Source organism: Denticeps clupeoides, chromosome 4, assembly GCF_900700375.1.
Source record: "Denticeps clupeoides chromosome 4, fDenClu1.1, whole genome shotgun sequence".
Lineage (NCBI taxonomy): Eukaryota > Metazoa > Chordata > Actinopteri > Clupeiformes > Denticipitidae > Denticeps > Denticeps clupeoides.
In genome coordinates this window covers 10,867,288-10,889,081 of record NC_041710.1, presented here as the reverse complement: position 1 = coordinate 10,889,081, position 21,794 = coordinate 10,867,288, and the positions used below count along the sequence as shown (strand labels likewise).

The 21,794-nt window shown below is 43.4% G+C and overlaps 1 protein-coding gene across 2 annotated transcripts; it reads left to right on the top strand.

Annotated features, from left to right (window-relative positions):
• Positions 1 to 2,959: 2,959 nt before the first annotated feature.
• Positions 2,960 to 20,517, top strand: LOC114788461 (integrin beta-1-like). Of its 2 annotated transcripts, XM_028977071.1 has the most exons (17): positions 2,960 to 3,289; positions 10,442 to 10,508; positions 11,388 to 11,473; positions 12,762 to 12,981; positions 13,256 to 13,426; positions 13,537 to 13,775; positions 13,889 to 14,044; positions 14,335 to 14,430; positions 14,516 to 14,605; positions 14,826 to 14,966; positions 15,046 to 15,248; positions 15,491 to 15,729; positions 15,907 to 16,129; positions 16,568 to 16,797; positions 16,929 to 17,095; positions 17,937 to 18,024; positions 19,115 to 20,517. In XM_028977071.1, the coding sequence occupies exons 2-16, from the start codon at positions 10,442 to 10,444 to the stop codon at positions 18,012 to 18,014; spliced, it is 2,406 nt and encodes an 801-aa protein (XP_028832904.1). In that variant the 5' UTR covers positions 2,960 to 3,289; the 3' UTR covers positions 18,015 to 18,024; positions 19,115 to 20,517. The 2 variants fall into 2 exon arrangements, with proteins under 2 accessions (XP_028832904.1, XP_028832905.1); XM_028977072.1 differs by lacking the exon at positions 17,937 to 18,024 and having other exon boundaries at positions 2,961 to 3,289.
• The last annotated feature ends 1,277 nt before the right edge of the window (positions 20,518 to 21,794 follow it).

The following is a 21,794-nucleotide window of genomic DNA, read 5'->3' as shown; positions in this document are numbered from 1 at the left end:
AACCCATCACCCTTAGTGAGCAGTGGGCAGCCATGACAGGTGCCCAGGGAGCAGTGTGTGGGGATGGTTCTATGCTCAGTGGCACCTCAGTGGCACCTTGGCAGATCAGGATTCCTTAACCACTAGGCCACCACTCCCCTCATCTAAATGTACTGGAAAGCATTCACCTGGATTCTTCTCTGTATTGGCTCCTAGGTTGAATGGCTGAGTCACTAAAGATCTTCAAATGCAAACTAAAAAAAAATCCTTTTTAGAAAGAAATTAAATTAAAAAGGTCTCTCGTGCATGTACCTACTGACTTATTAAGGTAATGTTTTTTACAGATTGGGTTTATGATGGACATTTTACACACATGTAAATTGCTCTGGATGAGAGGGACTGCCAAAAGCTTTAAAAACATAAGATAATCCTCTTTAAATGTTAATGTAAAGATTAACCATTCTACAGTCATGGCCAAAAGTTCTGAGAATGACAAAAATACTGGTTTTCACACAGCTGCTTCCATTTTCATTATAACAATTTGCATACAGTCCAGAATATTATGAAGAGTGATCAGACGAATCCCTCTTTGCCATGAAAATGAACGTAATCCACCCGAAAAAACCTTTCCACTGCATTTCAGCCCTGCTGCAAAAGGACCTGCAGAGATCATTTCAGTGATCCTCTCATTAACACAAGTGAGAGTGTTGATGAACACAAGGCTGGAGATCATTCTGTCATGCTGACTGAGTTAGAATAGCAGATTGGATGCTCGAAAACGAGGATGAGGCTTGAAATCATTGTTCTTCCTCTGTTAACCATGACTGGGGTAAAGACATCTTGAAGCCCCTTTCCAATTGTTTGGGGCATCTTTGTTTGGAGAAGAAAAGGTGAGCGCCACCATCAGTCCTGTCTATTGCCAACAGTAAAGCATCCAGAGACCATTCATGTGTGGGGCTGCTTCTCATTCTAATTCTCGGCTTGGGGCGTTGGTCTAGTGGGTAAGGAAGCGGACCCATAATCAGCGGACCCATGATGCCCACTGCTCACCAAAGGTGATGGTTAAAAGCAGAGGACACATGTGTGCACTATGTGCTGTGCTGTGGATCACAATAACATTCACTTCACTTTCACTTTTAACTTTCATCCAAGGGAGTGGGCTCACTCACAATTTTGCCTCAGAACACAACATTGATTAAAGAATGATACCCAAACATTCACCTACAGGAACTTCTCCCAAACATCCAAGAACAGTTTGGTGAAGAACAATGCATTTTCCAGCATGATGGAGCACCGTGCCATAAGGTCAAAGTGATAACCAAGCATTGAAATTTTGGGTCCATGGCCAGGAAACTCCCTGGACCTTAATCCAACTGAGAACTTGTGGTCAATCCTCAAGAGGGGGATGGACAAACAAAAACCTACAAACTCCAAGCACTGGTTATGAAGGAATGGGTTTCCATCAGTCAGGATTTGGCAAGAAGGTGATGGACAGCATGCCAGGGCCAATTGAAGATGTCTTGGAAAAAAGGGAGAACACTGCAAATCTGGGACTGCATCGCTGGACTGCGGTGGTGTGAAGTGCTGTGGACCGAAGGACCCTGCTGTGACCATGGCTGCCTGAGCTCTGAGCCATTGGAACCTGTTAAGACAAACAACAACAACACAATTGGCTAGATTCACACAGCAAGCAAGATATCAGAAAAAAAATATTAATTAAGTACACTAATTATCAAAACAACAAAAAAACAAACAAATGCTGAACATCTGTATAAAGGATTTCATTTGAAAAGCATCTACACTTTATTTTTGTCATTCTCAAAACTCTTGGCCACAACAGTATGTGTGTGCTTTTGCTATGAGATCACAGCGAATTTGTTGGAGGAGAATCTTCTTGTATTAAAAGTATGATGATTGCCAAATGACTACTGGGAATTACTCACTGGATGTGTGTATGTGTGTGTGTGTGTGTGTGTGTATGTGTGCAAGATCTCCTGTCTGAGCTTGCTGTGAAGAAATGGTCTTTGTTCTGCCTTTCTAAGGTATCCTTAGCTCAGCTATGGATTTGACTATGTGACAAATACAGACAGTAATCAAAGCTGCCCAGGCTTTGAAGTCAAAAGAGGACAGAAGATTATACGGTAGCAGTGGGAACCATAGTACCTCCACTCCTCTCTCCTATTTCTGGAAGCATGGAATGTGTGTGTCACTGTTCCATAGCAAATGTATTGCACTCAGTGAGCAGATCCCACAGTGGGTAATTACAAGACAAGAAAGGTATAAAGTCATTGACATGAAATGTTGTTTTTCCCCCCACCATTTTCTGTTTCTGAAAAAAACATCACCTTTTATAAATGAGAATTTGCTCATTTAAATAGCTTTGTACATTGAAATTCATGTTGATACTACAACAAATACTTCTACTGTAAAAGTCACAAGATTGCAAGAACAAAACCTTTAGTAAGAATGTCAAAAATACATGGAAACATACATGGAAATGAAAGTGATTATTTTTGTGAAAGTTAAGTTATTGTCATACACATGACACACACAACAAAATGTGTCCTCTGCTTTTAACCAATCACCTTGAGAGCAATGGAGAGCCTCAGTGGCACCTAGGCTTGGTGGTGGGGTGGTAGTAGCCTAGTGGGTGACATGCTTAATTCAAATTCCACCTCTTAGTGTCCCCGAGCAAGACACTTAACCCTAAGTTGCTCCAGGGGGACTGTCCCTGTAACTGTAAACGTAAACCTAGCCAGTTTGGGATTTGAACTCGTAACCTTTTTGGTTAGTAGTCCCGCTAGCTCTTTACTAAGTAGCTCTGAATAGGCCCGATATGTTTTTTCACACACTACTTTCATTGCTTAATATAAGCGGTCATGGACAGTGGGTGAAGTCACAGAATGCAAGCATGAAGGCCAACATCCGCCCAAGGCCCGACGGCTCCGAGTGGGCGTGTCTCCAGGCGGGGGGGGAGGAGCCAAGAGGCCAGTCGGGATCCTCTGTCGCGCTGGCGCAGAAGTCGGGACTAGCGGCCAGGCGGACCAACCCAGCAAAGACCCGGTTCAGGGCGAGCTGGACTCCCGGCTCGCCATTCTAGCCCGTTTCAAGTCGTGTCGCTTTCTTGCATCGTTTAGCAAAAAAAATTTTTTTAACTAAGCGTAAACCAACGCGGCTGTTGGACCGAGGAGCGGAGACCGTCCGTTTTGTGAAATAGCGGTGTGTGTCTGTGTATGAGGTTTGTTTTAACACATGTTGCTGTGAAAGAACATTCTCGAAGGGAAGCCGCCGTCGGTGAAGACGTGTCAAGGTGAGTGTTGGTCCACGTCGGAAGCCGTGCCCTCCGGGCTACTTTTTATTCTTTTATTCTCTCTGATTTTTTTTTTTGTTCCCGGCTCATCGATGTGAACGTGTGTTCGGCGGTAATGGCGCTCGGTGTGAATTCCGGACCTCTTTGTGCGGAGTGTGGCGGCGGCGGCGGCAGGCGGGCCGGCTTTGGGTGGGGACCCTGCTTTCCTTCCCCGGAGGGGGGAGTCGGCGGCCCGTCCGAAAATAAAACTTTTTTTTTTTTTTCCCCTTCAGCAGCGGCAACGCCAAACGCGTCCCCGTTAGAAATATTTACAAGTCCCGGTATAAGTGTGTGTGTACCGGCCTTTATCTTTTTTTTTTGTCGTCTTTTCCCCCCCTCGGGGTAGGCCGCGGCTCTCCATCGTGGGGGATGGGGCGTTCTATTTACCGTCGAACTTATTTTAAAACCGCGGCGAATACGGTCTCCGGGAACCAGGCGTGTTCGCGGTCCGTTTATAACCCGGCCTGTCCTCCTCCCCCCCGGAGGCTGACCGAGCACGGCGTCCGCCGCCGCGTCCTTTCCCTCGGGCTGCTGTCCTCCGCCGGGCCCGGCCGACGCCAGGCGGTCCCGGTCTTGTTCCTCCGTCCGAGGTGCGTCCCCTGCTATTTTAGGCCCCGGCGCTGGGGAGACAGCTGCAGTTTTTAATCCAGGCTGCTGGTGGGGGGTTGTTGGGGTTTTTTTTCGTGCTTTCTGTGTGCTTGACCGCTTCTGAGCAAAACAAAAGTTCTCGGGACGCCACCGAAGCCGCGACTCTGGCCCCATAACAGGCAGGATCGCGGTCTGGTGGTTTTGAAATTTGCCCCACTGCTCACCTCTCTGCAGTCGGGCCTTACGACGGAGTAAATCTGCGGCGGAGCGCCTGGGTTTTACACCAGACCCCGGTCCTGGACTGGAAGCGGGGATGAGTAGAGGGCGTGATGGTTCTCTTTCGTTCTAGGACGAGGTGTTGGCTCCCCACACCCCCAGCCGACGGCTGGTTATTTTGGTCCTGGTGAGAAGTGGTGTGTGCTGATGCGTACTCGACGAAACGGTGTTGGTGAGCGCGCGGTTAACCGCTGGAACGCTTGTTTTTTTTTTTGGTTTATTGGGTTAATGTTGCTGCTTGTAGGCTCCACGGCGGGCCCTGCACTTCCTGCCAAGATGAGGGTGCATGTGATGCGCGGCGATGTCTTTGTCTCTCTTGGCTCAGGAAGTCCCTTGTGGACGTACACCCTGCAGGGCCTTCAGTACCTTGAGATTGTGTTGGTTGTCCTTGCTGGTTTGGTTTTTATCGCAAAATCTTTGCTGGCGTGAAAACACTCTGCAAGTTAGGTGTAATTTGAAGGCACACAAAGAAACGAATGTAAACTTGTTTTTGTGCGTACATAGCCATCGGGCAGTGGTGGCCTAGCGGTTAAGGAAGCGGCACCGTAGGCTGCTGGTTCGAATCCCGATCTGCTGAGGTGCCACTGAGTGGGCGCCCGTCATGGCTGCCCACTGCTCACTCAGGGTGATGGGTTAAATGCAGGGGACAAATTTCACTGTGTGCACCGTCTGCTGTGCTGCTGTGTATCACTTCACTTTATTTTATTCACTTTAGTTGATCGTATTCACCAGCTACGGCTCCTGCTGCTTGGTTGTCTGCAGTTTGATCATCTGGTCTTGCCCGGCAGTCTGAAGTAAACGCGAGCAGCGGACTTGCCGTCGACCTTGGATCTTCCCCCCCCACCCCCCGGCATCTGCTCTTAATTGCATGTTAGCACATATCTGAGGCATGGAAGGACTGGTGTTCTGTGCCTGGGTATAATGTGGTGGCATGGTAGGGGAGTGTGTGGTGAGGATAAAGGATTTTTTCCAAGTTTCTTGCAGCGTTAGTGAGCAGGACACGAAACTTCTGTAGAAAGAGATGTGGAGGGGCTTAGACTGGGGCCCGTGTCAGATTTTTAGCTCTTTCAGGTTTTTAGTTGCTCCAGGGGGACTGTCCCTGTTGTACTTACTGGTTGTAAGTCGCTCTGGATAAGGGCGTCTGATAAATGCTGATAAATACTAGGTTTCACATCAAGGGCCTTATTCCACTTTATTTTTTACTGAATTCCATTTTTTGTTTTCTTTTATGAGCATGTTTACTCATCTCAGTTTTTAGGCGGAGAGAATGGGGGAAGAGAACAAATGCAGTATCACAGTTCAACAATGATATCAACATAAAAAACATAGCAAATAAATAAACATTGGGGAGACCTGGAATACAAAAAAAATTTCATATCTGGCATTATGAACTGGAACCATGATTATAAAATCATGTTTTTGAATCCGATGATTTGTTTGCAGAGTTCGTGCGGAAATGATCGGCAAGTTGACACCAACAGCCTCTTCGCCATTGCTGGTCACGCCTTTATATTGCATTGGGGTGTGAGAATGTCCCGTCTCAACCAGAAACTCGCGTAGAAACGCGGATTATACGCGATTCCGCGCACATTTTCGGCATCGCTGAAATCATAGGGCCCTACTCGTCCCTCGCACGCTTCCGAAACATTTTCCTTTGTACACAGATGTGCGGTACGTGTTTTTGGGTATACGGACCACGCTGTTTAATGGCGCGCTCGCTGCGCGTTGAACGCTTGCATATGGATACAGACTCGTTCCTTATCTCGCCGGCGGCGTGGCTTTCGTGACCGCGGCGCTGTCTGCTGTCTATTAAGGCTGGAGAACGTTTGTGTTTATGGCTGCCTTTGGTTAGTGGGGTGTGTACGTGTACAAAGTACACACTACTTTTGGCCCCAGTGTTTTATGGCGAGACGATAGGGTCCGTCAGTAGTTTGCTGGTGGGTTTGGCTTGACTCATTTCCTGCCGGTGAGTAGTCGTGCCGGGAGAGGCCGGATCAGCGAGGGACGCCTTTCCTGGACGAACTGATTCGCCGGCAGCTTCTGACATCACAGTGGTAGTGGTAACCAGTCACCAGCTAAAAAAAAAAAAAAAAGTGATTGTCACATGTGAAACACAGTGAAATTTGTCCTCTGCGTTTAACCCATCACGCTGAGTGAGCAGTGGGCAGCCATGACAGGCGCCCGGGGAGCAGTGTGGGGGGACGGTGCTTTGCTCAGTGGCACCTTGGCAGATCGGGATTCGAACCAGCAACCTTCTGATTACGGGGCCGCTTCCTTAACCGCTAGGCCACCACAGCCCCATGTTGGTGTGTTGGGTGGTGCGGGCGAATCTGTCCACGCCCTCGTTTTGAGTTTCCTTTCCTCCATTTCTCTTCCTGACATGTTGACTGTTGTTTCTTGTGTGTGTGGGGGCTGGGCACGGGAGCGCCGTTTAATTAAGGAAATGCACTGTGCCCCACTGGTACTGCAGCACTAATGGATATGGGGGTGGGGGGGTCGGTTGAATTTCTGAAGCAGACAGGCACGCCACTCTTCCTTTCCCACAATAAAAGTGTCTGTGTTTCTCTCGCGCTCTCTTGCAGCGGTGGTGGAGAACAGGAGGGAGGGATTGGGGTTGAGGTCAGGTTATAAATCTCCTGACTCTCCGACAGTCACCTCTCTGCTTTTTTCATTTCAGCTGTGCGTGTGTGGGAGTTAAGGGAGACGTGCACAGGAAATGTAAAGGCATGGGGGTCACAAGCTCAGGGTCAGAGCAGTGGTGGGGAAAGACAGGAGAGAATACTGCGTGTTTGCAAGTAAATCGTATCTAGAAATATGTTTATTCATATATGTCCAAGTATTTTTTTTTGAGCATGTATAAACATATAAGTGAAGTAGGCCCTGCTTGGGGCATTTTTGGAAAGAAATGCTTCACGTGTATGTTTGAGAATGTGTTGTATTGGCCCCTTTTCTGCTGACTCTATATATTTATAAGGGAACTGCAGTTCACCCCGGCCCTGCAGAGCTCTGTAGAAATGACTTTGAACTCTTGTGCTGCGCTGTCATTGGCCCAGAATCCTAGTGGGAGGGGCTCGTGCAGCGTGTTGCCACAAATGTTGAGGGTGTACACGCCCCAGCTGCAGGGCAAGCTTTTTTTTGAGGCCCCTAAAGAGCACACAAAGGGAACACATTTGACAAGCGCCATCATGGTTTCGTGTATAGGCAACTCCAGACTGCCCCCATTTCTGTTCTCTTCTTTAAATGCAGGCTTCTTTAGTTGCGGTAAAAGCGTGTGTGTGCTCACATTTTACATTTACAGCATTTATCAGACGCCCTTATCCAGAGCGACTTACAATCAGTAGTTACAGGGACAGTCCCCCCCCGGAGCAACTTAAGGTTAAGTGTCTTGCTCATGGACACAATGGTAGTAAGTGGGATTTGAACCCGGGTCTTCTGGTTCACAGGCCAGTGTCTTACCCACTAGGCCACTACCACCTTCACCTCACGTCTACTGGTTTGAGATGCAAGTGAGGTGTTGCAGACAGAAGCATGCCCTTACAAAGCCATGTAGAGAGGAGGCAGAGGGTGAATGTTTAGACATTTCATGCCATCTGTGTCTTTTGTGTTTCGCGTTTTTGTGCTACCGTTGGACATTGAGTGCATGTGCTTATGGGATCTTCTCATTGACAGTTTACCAGGCTGCTTTTCAATGCACATTTCTAAGATTAAAAAATTTGGTGCAGCAGAGTAGTTTGTGCTTAATTTTATATTGAGTTGTGCTGTGTGTGTGTGCTGGGCGAGTTAAAGCGTTATTGTGTACACATATATTTAAATAATACTAATTTTTTTTATTTTATTTCTGTGTGGTTATCGTGACAAGGAGTCCTGGTTGGTTGAAGTATTGCTAGCACAACAACCCCACTTCCCCACACTGATCTCGCGTTGCTTTATAAAGGGTGTGTTTTTGTGTGTCTGCCTTATCAACAGCACACTGCAACAGGATCTAACGGCATGCCGTGGCCCACAGAGGTGGTGGCCACATGTTCACACTCAGCCATTTGTACCCCCGGTGTTATGGGAAGTAAACGACGGCTCTGCCCACATTCCATTCAGGCTTCCAGTGAGGTTGAGCTCTGCTTGGCTAGTTGGTTGTGGGTATGACCAGTGATCGTCTTCCAGTGGTTGTCTGTAGGTCTCCGACGTCTGAGTGGAAACTGCAGTCAAGCGTATCACGTGGTTTGATCACAGGAAGTTGTGTGTTCCCAAAGGAAGTTGTTATTTGCGACTTCCAATCATGTTTACATTCCAAGGGGTCTGGCTGGTCCACGCTTGGCAGCGGTTTGTTAGAGTACACATTATATTTTGCCTTCATTAGGTACATATACTCCTAGAATGTTCTCGTGTTCTCACCCATTACACCCATCAGCAGTCTGTTTCGTGAGCAAACAGTATGTATGACGTTTGAAAGGAATGGATCTGAATGGAGTATGGAAGCAGTCCTGTATTCACATAAGGGACCAGAAGATGGTTAAATCTGGGTGATCATCTCTAATGTGGTTCTTGCCTGAGTTCGTTGAACAGGCTTGGTGTGTTTGGTAGAGTGTGTTGAGTCTGGTGGTGTATGCTGGATGGAATGGGCTCGATCTTCATAGGTTAGTCAGCATGCTGTAATGCTTTTGCAACTCTCAGATGGTGGACCACCCTAGCAACAGCAGAAGTCTGTGTACTTGCTCTCAGTAAAGAGTGCAGGAGAGAAACCCACAACTCAGAGGAAGTATGTCTGTGGGAGAGTTTTTTTTTTGAGGAGGGGGGCAGGGATAGTAGCTGCCTTGACCAAATATGGATGAGATCGTTCTCTCTCCTCCCCTCCCTGCGTTCAGGCTAGTGTTTTAGTCTGGCTTGACTCACAGCAGCTGGAATGTTTGCTGAAGCACTAGGTGTTAATATCTCTCAAAAAAAAAAAAAAAAGAAATATTTGATCTTATTTGTCTGTTAACAGTATCTTCTTGGTCCGCTCTTTTTGGCCACATAGGAGTGAAATTTGTTGTGTGTTGTGTCTGATCTGTGCTGCTCAGGGCTGAGGAATGACCACAGCTTCCGCAGTAGTCGAATTTTTGTTTTCTGTTGAGTTCCTCACACTGAACGTGAAATAAAAACAGCTCTCCTCTCCTCCAGTTTTTGACCACGCTGGAATAGGGAACTTGGTGTGACCTCAGTACCTACTTATTTTAGTGCCCATAGTGATTTAGCCACTGTGAGGCCAAAAAACTATTTTTATAGAATATGTGGAGGAAATATAAAAACAAGTGTTTTAGATGAAATTGTGGTAATAACAATGGACCCATTGGTGAAGATTTCTAATAAAGAAGCCGTGTCAATTTAATTGCCCAGTTGTCAAGCAGGAAGGAAAGGCTCTGTGTTCATAAGATATGTTTTCATGAGCTTTCAGAGCGAACGTGGCATGCGATTCCACTCAAAAAAAGCAAGTGGCGCACAGCGTGTGCTGTACTCAGATCAGGCTGCCACAGTCACTACCGGCACTACTTTTTATACAGCCGCCAGAACATCAAGCAACATCATTATGATCTAAGTGATTGTTCTGCACTGCTTTGATGCAGAATCGTCCATGTCTGCATCACGATACATTTGATTGTCAACACCTTCATTCAGCTGAGGGTTTTTTTTTTTTTTTTTTTTGGTCATCAAAGTCCATATAGTTACAGGGCTGCCACTGCCCCCAAATAAGCCCGGGATGTGAAAAGGTTGAGATGAGTTTCATATTCTCAAGTGTAGATTAATAATCTTCAGTGTATATGTACATTTGTATTTCCCACATTTCTCTGGTCATGGATCAGAGATTGGATCTAGGATTTTTCATGAAGTTCATGATTTATTGATAATTGATTTTCACTATACTGTTGTTATTTTGACTGGGTATTCTTATGTTTCATCAATAAATACGCAGATGTATCATTATCAGTCACTATTTGCACAATCAGTATTCAAGAAAGCAATTCTGCAGCAAACCAGTTATGTTTGGTGTGTTCCTCTTGAATTTCATAAATGATTATTATTATTATTATTAATTTTTAAGTACCTCCCATCAATAATATTAGCAATTTACCCTCTCAGAATAAAAAAATATATATTGCCGGTCATAGTGTTTGAGAGATAGTGCCCCACATTATAGTAAATGAAACTTGCCTGTGTATGGGAGAAATGGGTACAGCCCTGTTAGATCTAATACTTGTTTTTATTTGCTGCTTTCAGATGTATTCCAAGATGCTCCTTTTAGCTGCTTTGCTGGGGACCATTTCTCTGGGTCTGGCCCAATCTGGTAAGTGTGTGTGTGTGTGTGTGTGTGTGTGTGTGTGTGTGTGTGTGTGTGTGTGTGTGTGAGTGTGAGTGAGTGATTTTAATGGTCTCTTATTAAGAATGCATACTTGAGAATTGTCAGAATTGCATTATGTCTTTATGGAAGACATGTCCTCCCCAAGGCTGAGTCTCCAAACAAAGGCATCCATTATAGGACTGTGTGGCAATTTGGACTTATTAGGAGTTTTTAGAACATCCCAATGTCAAGAATGCAGAAAATTTCATCTATTAGGCTGTGTTCAACCTACAGATCCTCTGTCCTGGTTCACTCACTAACTAACTCTGTTATGAGTTCAGTGGAGTGGGAGATTGGGGTCATATGCATATTTCTGTTGTTTTGGGGAAACTGAGGTAACCTGATTCTGTAAATTACTTCCTGTGTCTGGCTTTTTCCCTTTGGTTGAATTTTAAGCCATTTGATTGTTAGCATATCAAGTGTGTACCATATATCTTGTGTGTTAGTGAAATGAATTAATAATATAAAAATTATCAGTAATATGAAGTGGTGCTGTGTGGTTAGTTTTGCTTCCTTCCTCTTCCAGCCTCACTTGGAAAAAACGCTTGTTCGTGTTAAAGTTTGCAGAAGAAACCCTTTGAGCTTGAAATAATATATTTTTTTTATATATATATCCTTATATATTTGAGCAAGGGTATGCAGGGTATTTAGAAGGATAATTTTTTTATTGTCTTGTTAATGCCTGGAACTGATGGGTCAATTAATATTTCAATGAAGTTTCAGAGTTTCTAAGGAAAGAGCAGAATTGTGTCTCCAATCTGCCGTGCTCCTCTCTATCAGTGCAGTCTGTTTTCAGTACTTTAACAAACACTCATTTGTCTGCAGATGGGAATGAGTGTGTCAAAGCCAATGCCAAGTCCTGTGGACAGTGTATCCAGGTCGGCAATAAGTGTGGATGGTGTACTGACGCAGTAAGTCCTTTCAAAAGAGACAGCTAAGCATAAAAACACACACACAAATGTTCATAAAATTATTAGCAAGGGTAGCAGGCTCATGTCAGCTTTAGGAATATTATAAACAATGTGTTTTACCCACTCTTATTTTGTATCCCTGAAAGTCTCATAATTACATGACCTCAGGCTCTTAAGCCCTCACGTTAATTCTGGTGGATGTTGACAGTGCTGAATGGTCATGCAACAAAAGTTGACTAAGGTGTGAATCAAACTTCAGAAGTCTAGCTTGATTTGACACTTGAACAACATGAACAAAGGAACATTTTTATTTTATCTTTAAATCCAATGCTTTTGAAAAATTGCCGTTGTTTTCTTTAGCAAATCCAATTTAATTATATAAAGTAACTTATTAGGTAACACACTCAACACTTAACCAGAAGACCGCAAGGTCACAGGTTGTGAGTCACTCTGGAGAAGGAGGCCTCTGCTAAATGACGCAAATGTGAACATCATTATAAAACCTTTTGGAATGTGTTCAAATTAATTCTGACTTGTTCAATGAATTTGTTATAGTGCTGCTGGCCCAATTTCACTTTAAATATTCTAAATTTTTAAGACCAATGTAACCTTTTATGTATGAATATCATCAACGTGCCTTTTAAATAAAGTAAGCATGGATGAAGCTTCAATGAAAACCACTGTTTTATTAGTGCTTTTATTATTAGCTAAATTACTAAATGGTAGAGGTGTGAACATTCTCTGGTCTCACGGTTCGATTATTAATATTAATGCCTTGATTATTAATGCATCACGATATATCCCATAGATTTTCTACATTACTTTTTCCAAATACAAGAGTTAAGGTCTCATCCACCCGTGTGGACTCTTGCTAAAATGTGTTCAGTCTGCAGGTGGCGCAAAAATGTGTCACTACGGCAGTCAAATTTGAACAAATTTCAACTTTGTGGTGTGCTCACAAGGCCTCCAACTGGCACTACTTTTTAATTTTTATGCAGCCACCAGAAAATCACCATCATTATTATGGTATAATGGATTATGTTCTACACTGCGTTGATGTTCAATAGTCCACATCTGCATCGTGATGCATCAATTATACGAAACCCCTACTAAATTGCAACATTCAGGTTTTAGCAGCATGGATTTACAAGTTTTGAAGTGTGTTGTCCAGCAGGGAAAGGCACAGAAAGAAAAGCCGCACATGTCAGCGCGATTTCTGAAGCTATATTTACTGTACGCTTGGCGAAAAATCAGAGCAGGCAATTTGACTCCACCTGTGTATTCCCAGGACTTCCTGAAGCAGGGAGAGCCTACTTCAAGCCGCTGTGACGATGTGGAGACTCTGGAGAAGAAGGGCTGTGCCAAGATCAATATTGAAAATCCACATGGCAGGGTGAAAATAATCACTAACAAGCCGGTCACCAACCGCATGAAAGATGGTCCCAAAGTCAATCCAGACCAGATTACACAGATTGCACCCCAGAAGCTCTCAGTTGACCTACGCTCAGGTAGACATTTAGCGATTGTGATTGGTTAACTACACATTTAATCAATAAATGCTAGGTAGGTTATTGTTTGTTGTCTGTTATATAGGCTTTTTTTTGCTTTATTTTACTATAAGACTATTTTCCCATGATCTTAATTGCTTGCCTAGCACTAGTCTGCACTCATAGTCTGTCTGTTATTTACCATAAAAACAAAGCTGGTTAATTGTTTCTGGCATATCTGCGTTTCGGGAGAAAATATGGGACTTTTTTTTTTTTTTCTCCCCCCTCTTGACAGGTGAGGCCCAGAGTTTTTCTCTGAAGTTTAAGCGGGCTGAGGATTACCCCATTGATTTGTACTACCTGATGGACCTCAGTTACTCCATGAAAGATGATCTGGAAAATGTCAAGAACCTGGGCACTGACCTCATGAAAGAAATGCAGAACATCACGAGTGATTTCAGGATTGGTACGAGGTTTTTCTGTCTTTCTGGGTCCATTATGAAATCCGCTTTAGTTCTTGGTCCGTGCACTGTAGTCAACACGTATGTTAATATTGAGCTCTGGGCTATCTTCTAGGTTTTGGCTCATTTGTGGAGAAGACGGTGATGCCCTACATCAGCACCACCCCAGCAAAGCTTCTGAACCCCTGCACTTCTGACCTGAACTGCACCAGCCCCTTCAGCTACAAAAATGTTTTACCACTGACCACAAAGGGCACACGTTTCAATGATTTGGTCAGCAAGCAGCAGATATCTGGAAACCTGGACTCCCCTGAGGGTGGCTTTGATGCCATCATGCAGGTGGCCGTCTGCGGGGTGAGTGTCCACCCTGGGAGAATTGCCATCTGTGCATGTATAGTTGCATAAACACTTAAATGTCATATTAGTTTAGGCCCTATTTTTTTAATTTTGTTTCTCGCGTCTCTTAGGACCTGATTGGCTGGAGGAACGTTACTCGTCTGCTGATCTTTTCCACGGATGCAGGCTTCCATTTTGCCGGTGATGGAAAGCTTGGAGGCATTGTGCTCCCAAATGATGGCAGATGCCACCTGGTGAACAATGAGTACACCATGAGTCACTACTATGTGAGTCGGAAACTGTCTGATGATCAAATATGCTGAGGCACTTTCCATAATAATATGAAGACCAGTCATGCTTTGACAGAGTACTCTTATACAGAGAAATTAGGAATAGTGTCTATGTAATTGCTGATATGTTGCTGGCCAAACATTGCCTTTTGAGTCATGTCGGCATGATTTCTGTCATTTTTATCATTGTTATTAGTACTTTGGGCACCTCACTTACCTAATTGTTACAGAATAATTACTCTAGTAGATAGATAAAACCTCTTTGTGTATGTCATGTCTGTTTTCAGGACTATCCTTCAATAGCTCATCTGGTCCAGAAACTGAGTGACAACAACATCCAGACCATCTTTGCTGTAACGGAGGAGTTCCAGCCTGTGTACAAGGTATGTGGTGTATTGGGTGTTTAGAATGTTGCCAGTGTGGTTGGGAATCTGTTCCTCTTTGAATGTGTGTGTATGCCCTTCCCAGGAGCTGAAGAACCTAATCCCCAAGTCAGCTGTTGGGACTCTGTCCTCTGACTCAAGCAACGTCATCAAACTGATCATAGATGCTTACAATGTGAGTTCCCGTAACACATTCACTGTCCAGTTTATATTTCCCTCCAACCTGCAGCATAAGTGACCAGCTCAGTAGTGTCACAACTACAGTGTGGGGGAAACCAGTCCATCATAACTTGGCAGTGGTTTAATAAAGGCATTTTGCTGATAAGACATATTTTCCATATTTGTGTGTGTTATCTTGCTCTGACTTTAAATTTTTCCCTCCCCTCTCTCTTCAGTCCTTGTCGTCAGAGGTCATATTAGAGAACAGCAAGCTGCCTGAAGATGTGTCCATAGTGTATACATCTCATTGCAAGAATGGTGTGAGTGAAACTGGAGAAAACGGAAGAAAGTGCTCCAACATCTCTATTGGCGATGAGGTTAGTACACACAAGGGTGTTTTTAGTAGTCAGCTGTACATGAATGCACACGTATTACCCACGGTCTTGTCTGTCCCAGGTGACCTTTGATGTTGTGATCACTGCTAAAGGCTGCCCCTCAAAGGGCAAGTCCGAGACCATCAAGATCAAAATGCAGGGCTTCACTGAGGAGGTGGAGGTGGTCCTCAACTTCATCTGTGAGTGTGCGTGCCACAATGAGGGCATTCCTAAAAGCCCACTCTGTCACTTTGGCAATGGCACCTTCGAGTGTGGTGCCTGCAGGTGAGTGACCCTCCTCGGTTACGAAATTTACTTTATTGGTATTTTATAGTAATGGTGCTGGATAAAAATAGGGTCAAGCCCTAATTGCATGTTGCCAGAGGCTATCAATCAGATGTTTTGGGAGATGATTGCAATAAATAAAAATAAAAAAAAAATCATATTCTTCTTTAATTATTGGTAGCTAAACCTACTGAGTAATCAGTGGCAGGAAGGTTGGCTCAGCGCGGTTCCTTGTTTGCCAGGTGTAACGATGGACGAATTGGTCAGAAGTGTGAATGCAGCACGGACGAGGTTCGTACAGAGGACCTAGATGCAAACTGCCGCATGGACAACGGCACAGAGATCTGCAGCAACAACGGTGACTGCATCTGCGGCACGTGCGAGTGCAAGAAGAGGGACAACCCAGAGGAGCGCTACAGTGGCAAGTACTGCCAGTGTGACAACTTCAACTGCGACCGCTCCAACAACAAACTATGTGGCGGTGAGTGAGCTGGAAAAGGTCTACAAAATTTTCAGTCCTCAGGGTCCTAGTGGTCTGTCTAGACTTTGCCATCATGGGTTCCAGATGTTTTGAGTGACCCTGAATTGCATGTGGTGACCTGGAGAAACGCGTTTAATTAATTTGGTACCTTTTTTAATTCTCCTGCTGACTGTACAGGCCATGGTGAGTGTATATGCAGAGTGTGTCACTGTTACGCCAACTATACCGGCAGCGCATGTGACTGCTCTCTGGACACGTCCACATGTCTGGCCAAGAACAAGCAGATCTGCAATGGGCGTGGTGAATGCAAGTGCGGCGTTTGCAAGTGCACAGACCCCAAGTTCCAGGGCGCCACCTGTGAGGTGTGCCCAACTTGCCCGGGAGTGTGCGCTGAACACAAGTGAGTTCCATCTAACATGCACCCCAGCATTGGTTGTGATCTGTCCAGACCACCAAATGTTTCACTGCTACCTTGCCACAATTGTCTGGCAGTTAGCATGCTAGATTTGAGGATTGTCTTAATGCTCACTGCTATTTTTCCATGTTATACATGTAATTGAGAACTGCAATAGACTGTTATACATATGTGACATTGCCATTCGGATCTTTTGCAGAGATTTTCCTTACCAAATTGACTAAAGCGGTGGTTCCCCAACCTTTAGTTGATGTTTTTTTTTTATTTCTGATTCCGACTGCAATATGTTAAAGCTGTTCCCTTTCACAATAAATATTTGATCTCAAGTTCAATAGATCCTGGTTAGAAGATTTTGCTGAGACATTGTGGCATGAGCATTGTGTGTTGGCTGTTTTATTAACTAGTATATATTCTGTTGCACAGGGACTGTGTTGAATGCCGTGCTTTCAAAACTGGAGCTAAGGCAGAAACGTGCATGAAGGACTGCATGTATTTCGAAATGGTGACTGTGAACAGCCGGGAAGAGCTGCCACAGCCGGGAGACGAGCCCTACATCACCCACTGCAAAGAGAAAGACGCCAGCGACTGCTGGTTTTACTACACTTATGCTGCGCTAAATGATACCAAGGTGGTCCACGTGGTGACGCCAACAGGTAAGGGACTGTAACTACAGCCCACGATCAGGAACAAAAAGTAAATAGTAGTATGAATGATTAAAATAAACATACAGCCAGACAACTATGTATTCAGAGTTTTTAATTCGATAATTATCATTTCTCTCCAGAGTGTATTACTGGCCCTGCGGTCATCCCTATTGTGGCCGGTGTCGTCGCTGGCATTGTTCTGATAGGATTGGCTCTGCTGCTCATTTGGAAGCTGCTCATGATTATTCATGACCGTCGTGAGTTCGCCAAGTTTGAGAAGGAAAAGCTGAATGCCAAATGGGACACTGTGAGTGTACTGGAACTCTCTTGATTTATTTATTTATTTTCTGGGTTATTTTCAGGCAATAAAAAGTGAATTTATTTAATTTAATTTTGCTTCAGTGCTCATGTTTTACACCATTTTCTACAAATTATCCAATAATGGAAGAACAGAAAATGATATTTGACTGGTTCTTCAAATCCCACCCCCACCCACGACTAGTTACGTTTACCAGGCTGAACTTTTAGTTTTTCTGTCATATTTTCCCTTTTAGGTATCTTGTATATATTATTGGTTCAGCAAGCCTCAATACAAAGTTAAAAAGTTGCTTGATATAAGTCCTGTGATGTCCTTATTTAGGTCATTTTATGATAATTGCCAGTGTCTGAATTTTTAGCTGAGAAAATTGGCCCTGGATCAGCCTTCTCAGCATTGCCTCCCACTGGTCAGTCACAATTCTGCACACCCAAATATGGTGAAAAAAGAAGCCACAAAAAGGGAAGAAGCATCTGAGCATGGGCCTCACCCCACCCTCATCAAGAAAAAGGGAGAGCATTGTAGGAGTGTATAACCACAAGGTCTGAGTGTAAAATTAGGACTTTACAGTAGTTTCACAAAATGATTATAGATTATAGATGCACAAAATATTTTGTTATCATTCACTAAAAAGGAACCTTTTGCACTGGCACATTCAGCAATATGTCAACATATCTGAGTAGAAGTGATCTTTTAAAACATTTTTGTGTTAATTTTCTCATAAATTTTCATCCTCTTTTTTGGATACTGCTAAATGTCTTCTCCTTTTTCCTTCTCTTCATGTTCTTCATTGTTTCCATTGGTTTTCCTATCCCCCTGTTTGACCCTTCAGCAAGAGAACCCCATTTACAAGAGTCCTATAAACAAGTTTCAGAATCCCAGTTATGGACGCAAAGGCGTGGCTCTCTAAGCCTATGAGAGTTCGTATCTGTCTTTCTGTTTTTTCCCCTTAGTCTTGCATGAAACTTTTTTTTTTTTTCCTTTTCAGTACGCCTCTACATCTGCCTACTTTACTTGCGCTTTTATTACTCTGCACATTTTGTGTGTATTTCATTTTCTTGCTTTTCATTACTGCATCTGAACTACTAACTATCTATCTATCTATCTATCTGACACTACTTTAATAACGAGTCTTTATTGCACATATACTCAATGTATTGTCATTATGCAAATGAAAAGTACAACAAAAGCTTTCCACAGTACAGTCTTGTTCATATGGAAGTGGTCATACGCTGAACATTCATTCCATAGCATAAAACAGTGTGAAAAATCAGGGCTTGAAAATTCTCTCAAAGGAGAGTACTTTCCCGCTTAGCTGTAGCACATTCCTGCTGTGGGGTAGCTATGGCAGATTTAAGCATATCGTGGCATTATGGAAAAAGTTTTGGGTCAGAGTGGGACTTTGTGAGAGTTTGACTGACTATATATGTGATGAAAGTTCGTATTAATAACCTCTTTATTTTTAATAATAATATCAGGAGAGAGTATTATCTTTCCCCATTCTGTTTCCTTTTATTATTTTTGCGAAGGGAATTCTGATTATGCTGGCAGTTCTGTGTTACAGCAAACCAGAAATTAAATTTATTGATTATTGGCACCTGCAGTATGACCAATAAGAAATTCATGTATTATTCTATTTTCCGTTGCTGGGGCAAAATAATTTTGTGAAGAACTCACAATTCTGAGCTGAAATTAAAGTCCTACAACAAATATCTAACAGTATTTAAGGTCCTATCACGCTGCCTGCTTTGTGTTTGGGTACACCTGTAGCTTTGTTGAATTAAAATACAGTTGCATGGTGTCTAAGTTTTATTTGCTTGTGTGTGGGTGTGTGATTGCGCACAAGCTTTGGTAACAATGTCTAGAGGAAAGCTAAGTTTGCGGGTTGTGGTTATCTTGTTTTTATGATTTTAACAAAAATTAACAGGCCTTGGTGTTGGTTCAGAAAGTATTGCTGGATTTATTCACAGTTCTAAATCCTGCTTTTTGTTTTTTTTTTTTCTTTACCAGGGTGAAAATCCAATCTACAAGAGCGCTGTAACAACTGTCGTCAATCCTAAATATGAGGGCAAATGAGCAATATGGCTTCAGACTCTATCAATACTACACTGTATGCAACTGAACATCGGGGATGGGCAAGGGGTGGGCCATGGGTGGGGAGAGTATGTTTTAATGTTCACTTTTCAGTTTAATATGTTTTTTAAGTCACCGAATGCTATCTGTGTTTCGCCACTATTATATGTCTAATGTCCTGTTTGTTTTTCTATGCATCATCGGAAAATGTACAGTATGTATAAACTTGGGTTTTTACTTTTTAGAATTGTTTTTTTTTTTTTTTTTTTTGGCACCACCAGGCTAGTCTATTCTAAGGGTTTCAATGGTGCCTTTTACAAAATGTGCAAAGCCATTTTTTCCAGGGTTTGACTAGATGGTTAGGTATAGAAGACCGATGTCAGGTTCAGCTCAAACTGTTTCCATGTCTAAACTATAGACCCACTCCAGGCCTTGGCAAAATATAAATTTGACTTATTTTGACAGGCTTTGACATGTTCCTTTTAGTACTGTACAGGTACTAACTTTTAATAATAGCATTACATTGTCATTTCAGGTGGTCAGAATATTTCCATCGCCTGCCTGATTCTCTGAGGTCTGTGTGGCCTGGTCTAATGTGAATCCACCCGTGTGCAATCTGTAGTATCTAGTTTCAGGGCTGCACAGCTCCAGTCCTGTGAAGGCCAGATTCATGTCCATTTCCAACATAAGCCAGTGCTATTGTGCTGGAATACCCTAAACTGTATATAAGTCTGGACCTCGTGGACTGGAATTGGGCATCACTGGTGAGAACTGAGCATTTCTGTAGCAATGGATCAGAAACACGAATATGGTTTAGACTGTAGCAAAGTACAATCATGACAGAAAGAAGTTGTATAGAAATGTCTCTTTTAAAATTCACTTAAGAAAAAAATCTTATACTCAGGTCCCTAATCCCTCACTGTTAAATGGGTATTCTGGAATTCTTTCAGATTCAACGTGTAAGGTAGGGAATGTTGATCTTTTCAAAATTGATAATGGGGCTGATACAACTTAATCATACAAAAGCCTGCACAATTAAGTGTGATTATTTAAATTGAATCCCATTTAATGTTTTTTTGCATCCATATTAACTGCAACCACACCACATGCTACTTTCTGTATTCATGAACTATGCTAGAGATGCAATTTAGTTAATTGCAGAGTGCCCTTTTAATGCCAAATATATCGAACTGCCTTTTGTGCTCACGAAAGCCTTATTTTAAGTGTCTGTTGAACTGTATTGAGCTTGCTAGTTTTAAAACTTTTTTTTTCTACTATGACTCAATTGGTCATAAATGTGCAGATTGTTTTAATCAGTATTAAACGACAAAACACACACATTCACATATTGCATTTCAGTTTTAAGTGCCTTTTTTGTTTTTAAAGACAAATTCAAATTGTTCACATCTGCATTTTTTTCTGAAGTAATTTATTAAAATAAATTCCAAAACCCTCCAAAATGCTGCATGATTGTGTCTTAGTTGTGCAAACTGTGTCCGATTTGACAGAAGTAGATATACATTTTAATTCATAGGATATTAATTTATAAGCTGATTATAATTGTGGATTCATCTGAAATATGATTACAGCCTCTAAAAGGAAATTAGAGGAGGAGGAGAATTTTCAAAGAAATTAAACAAGATCAGATCCTGTGAATAAGTTTTAAGCGAGAGCCTCCTGCAGTGCATGAACACCACATTTACACATGCAGTGTGTACTTAGAGCTGGTGAATGCGGTCTTAATAAGAATACTCCCAATATCTGTGCTTTAAGTAAAAGTGAAGTGATTCATTGTGATACACTGCAGCACAGCACACGGTGACAACGAAATGTGTCCTTTGCTTTTAACCATCACCCTTGATGAGCAGTGGGCAGCAGTGGACCAATGCGGCTGTGTCCTTTTCAGTCTGTTTTCATTTACAGAAGAAAAACCAGCACAGGGCAATGCACCGTGATATTGGTTTATTTCCATTTTTGCATTGTGCAGTGGCAGATAAACCGGGGAGCAGTGTGTGGGGACGGTGCTTTGCTCAGTGGCACTTTGGCGGATCGGGATTTGAACCGGAAATCTTCTGATTACGGGGTCGCTTCCTTAAGTGCTAGGCACACGCTGCCCCAGGATTGATGTAAATTATTACAAATATATGGCCTCACTCCCAGGATATTGGTTTATTTCCATTTTTTGCATCGTGCAGTGGTTGATAAACTGGTAAGAAAGCAAGCGGTGCCACCAACGCTGCCCACTGCTCACCGAGGTGATGGGTTAAATGCAGAGGACCTATTTCGTGGTGTGCACCGCGTGCTGTGCTGCAGTGTTTCACAATGACAAGTCACTTCACTTTCCTCCACCGAGACCGAGTGTGCACTGTCAACAGGTCCAGCACTTGGCCACCGCGGTGCATTGTCCTGTGAAAACAGACTGAAAAGGTCGCAGCCCCATTGGTCCAAACGGCTGCAACTGCTCGGCCACCTGCTGTAAAGTGGCGCCAGCAGAGCAGTCCTGCTCTGCAGACGAGGCGATGATGCAAACGTTGCGCCAGGTTTGTGGTGGCTACGCCGAGGAGGCGAGTGACGGACGGGCGCACAGGTGGATGGGAAATTCGGGCATGCTGTAGCT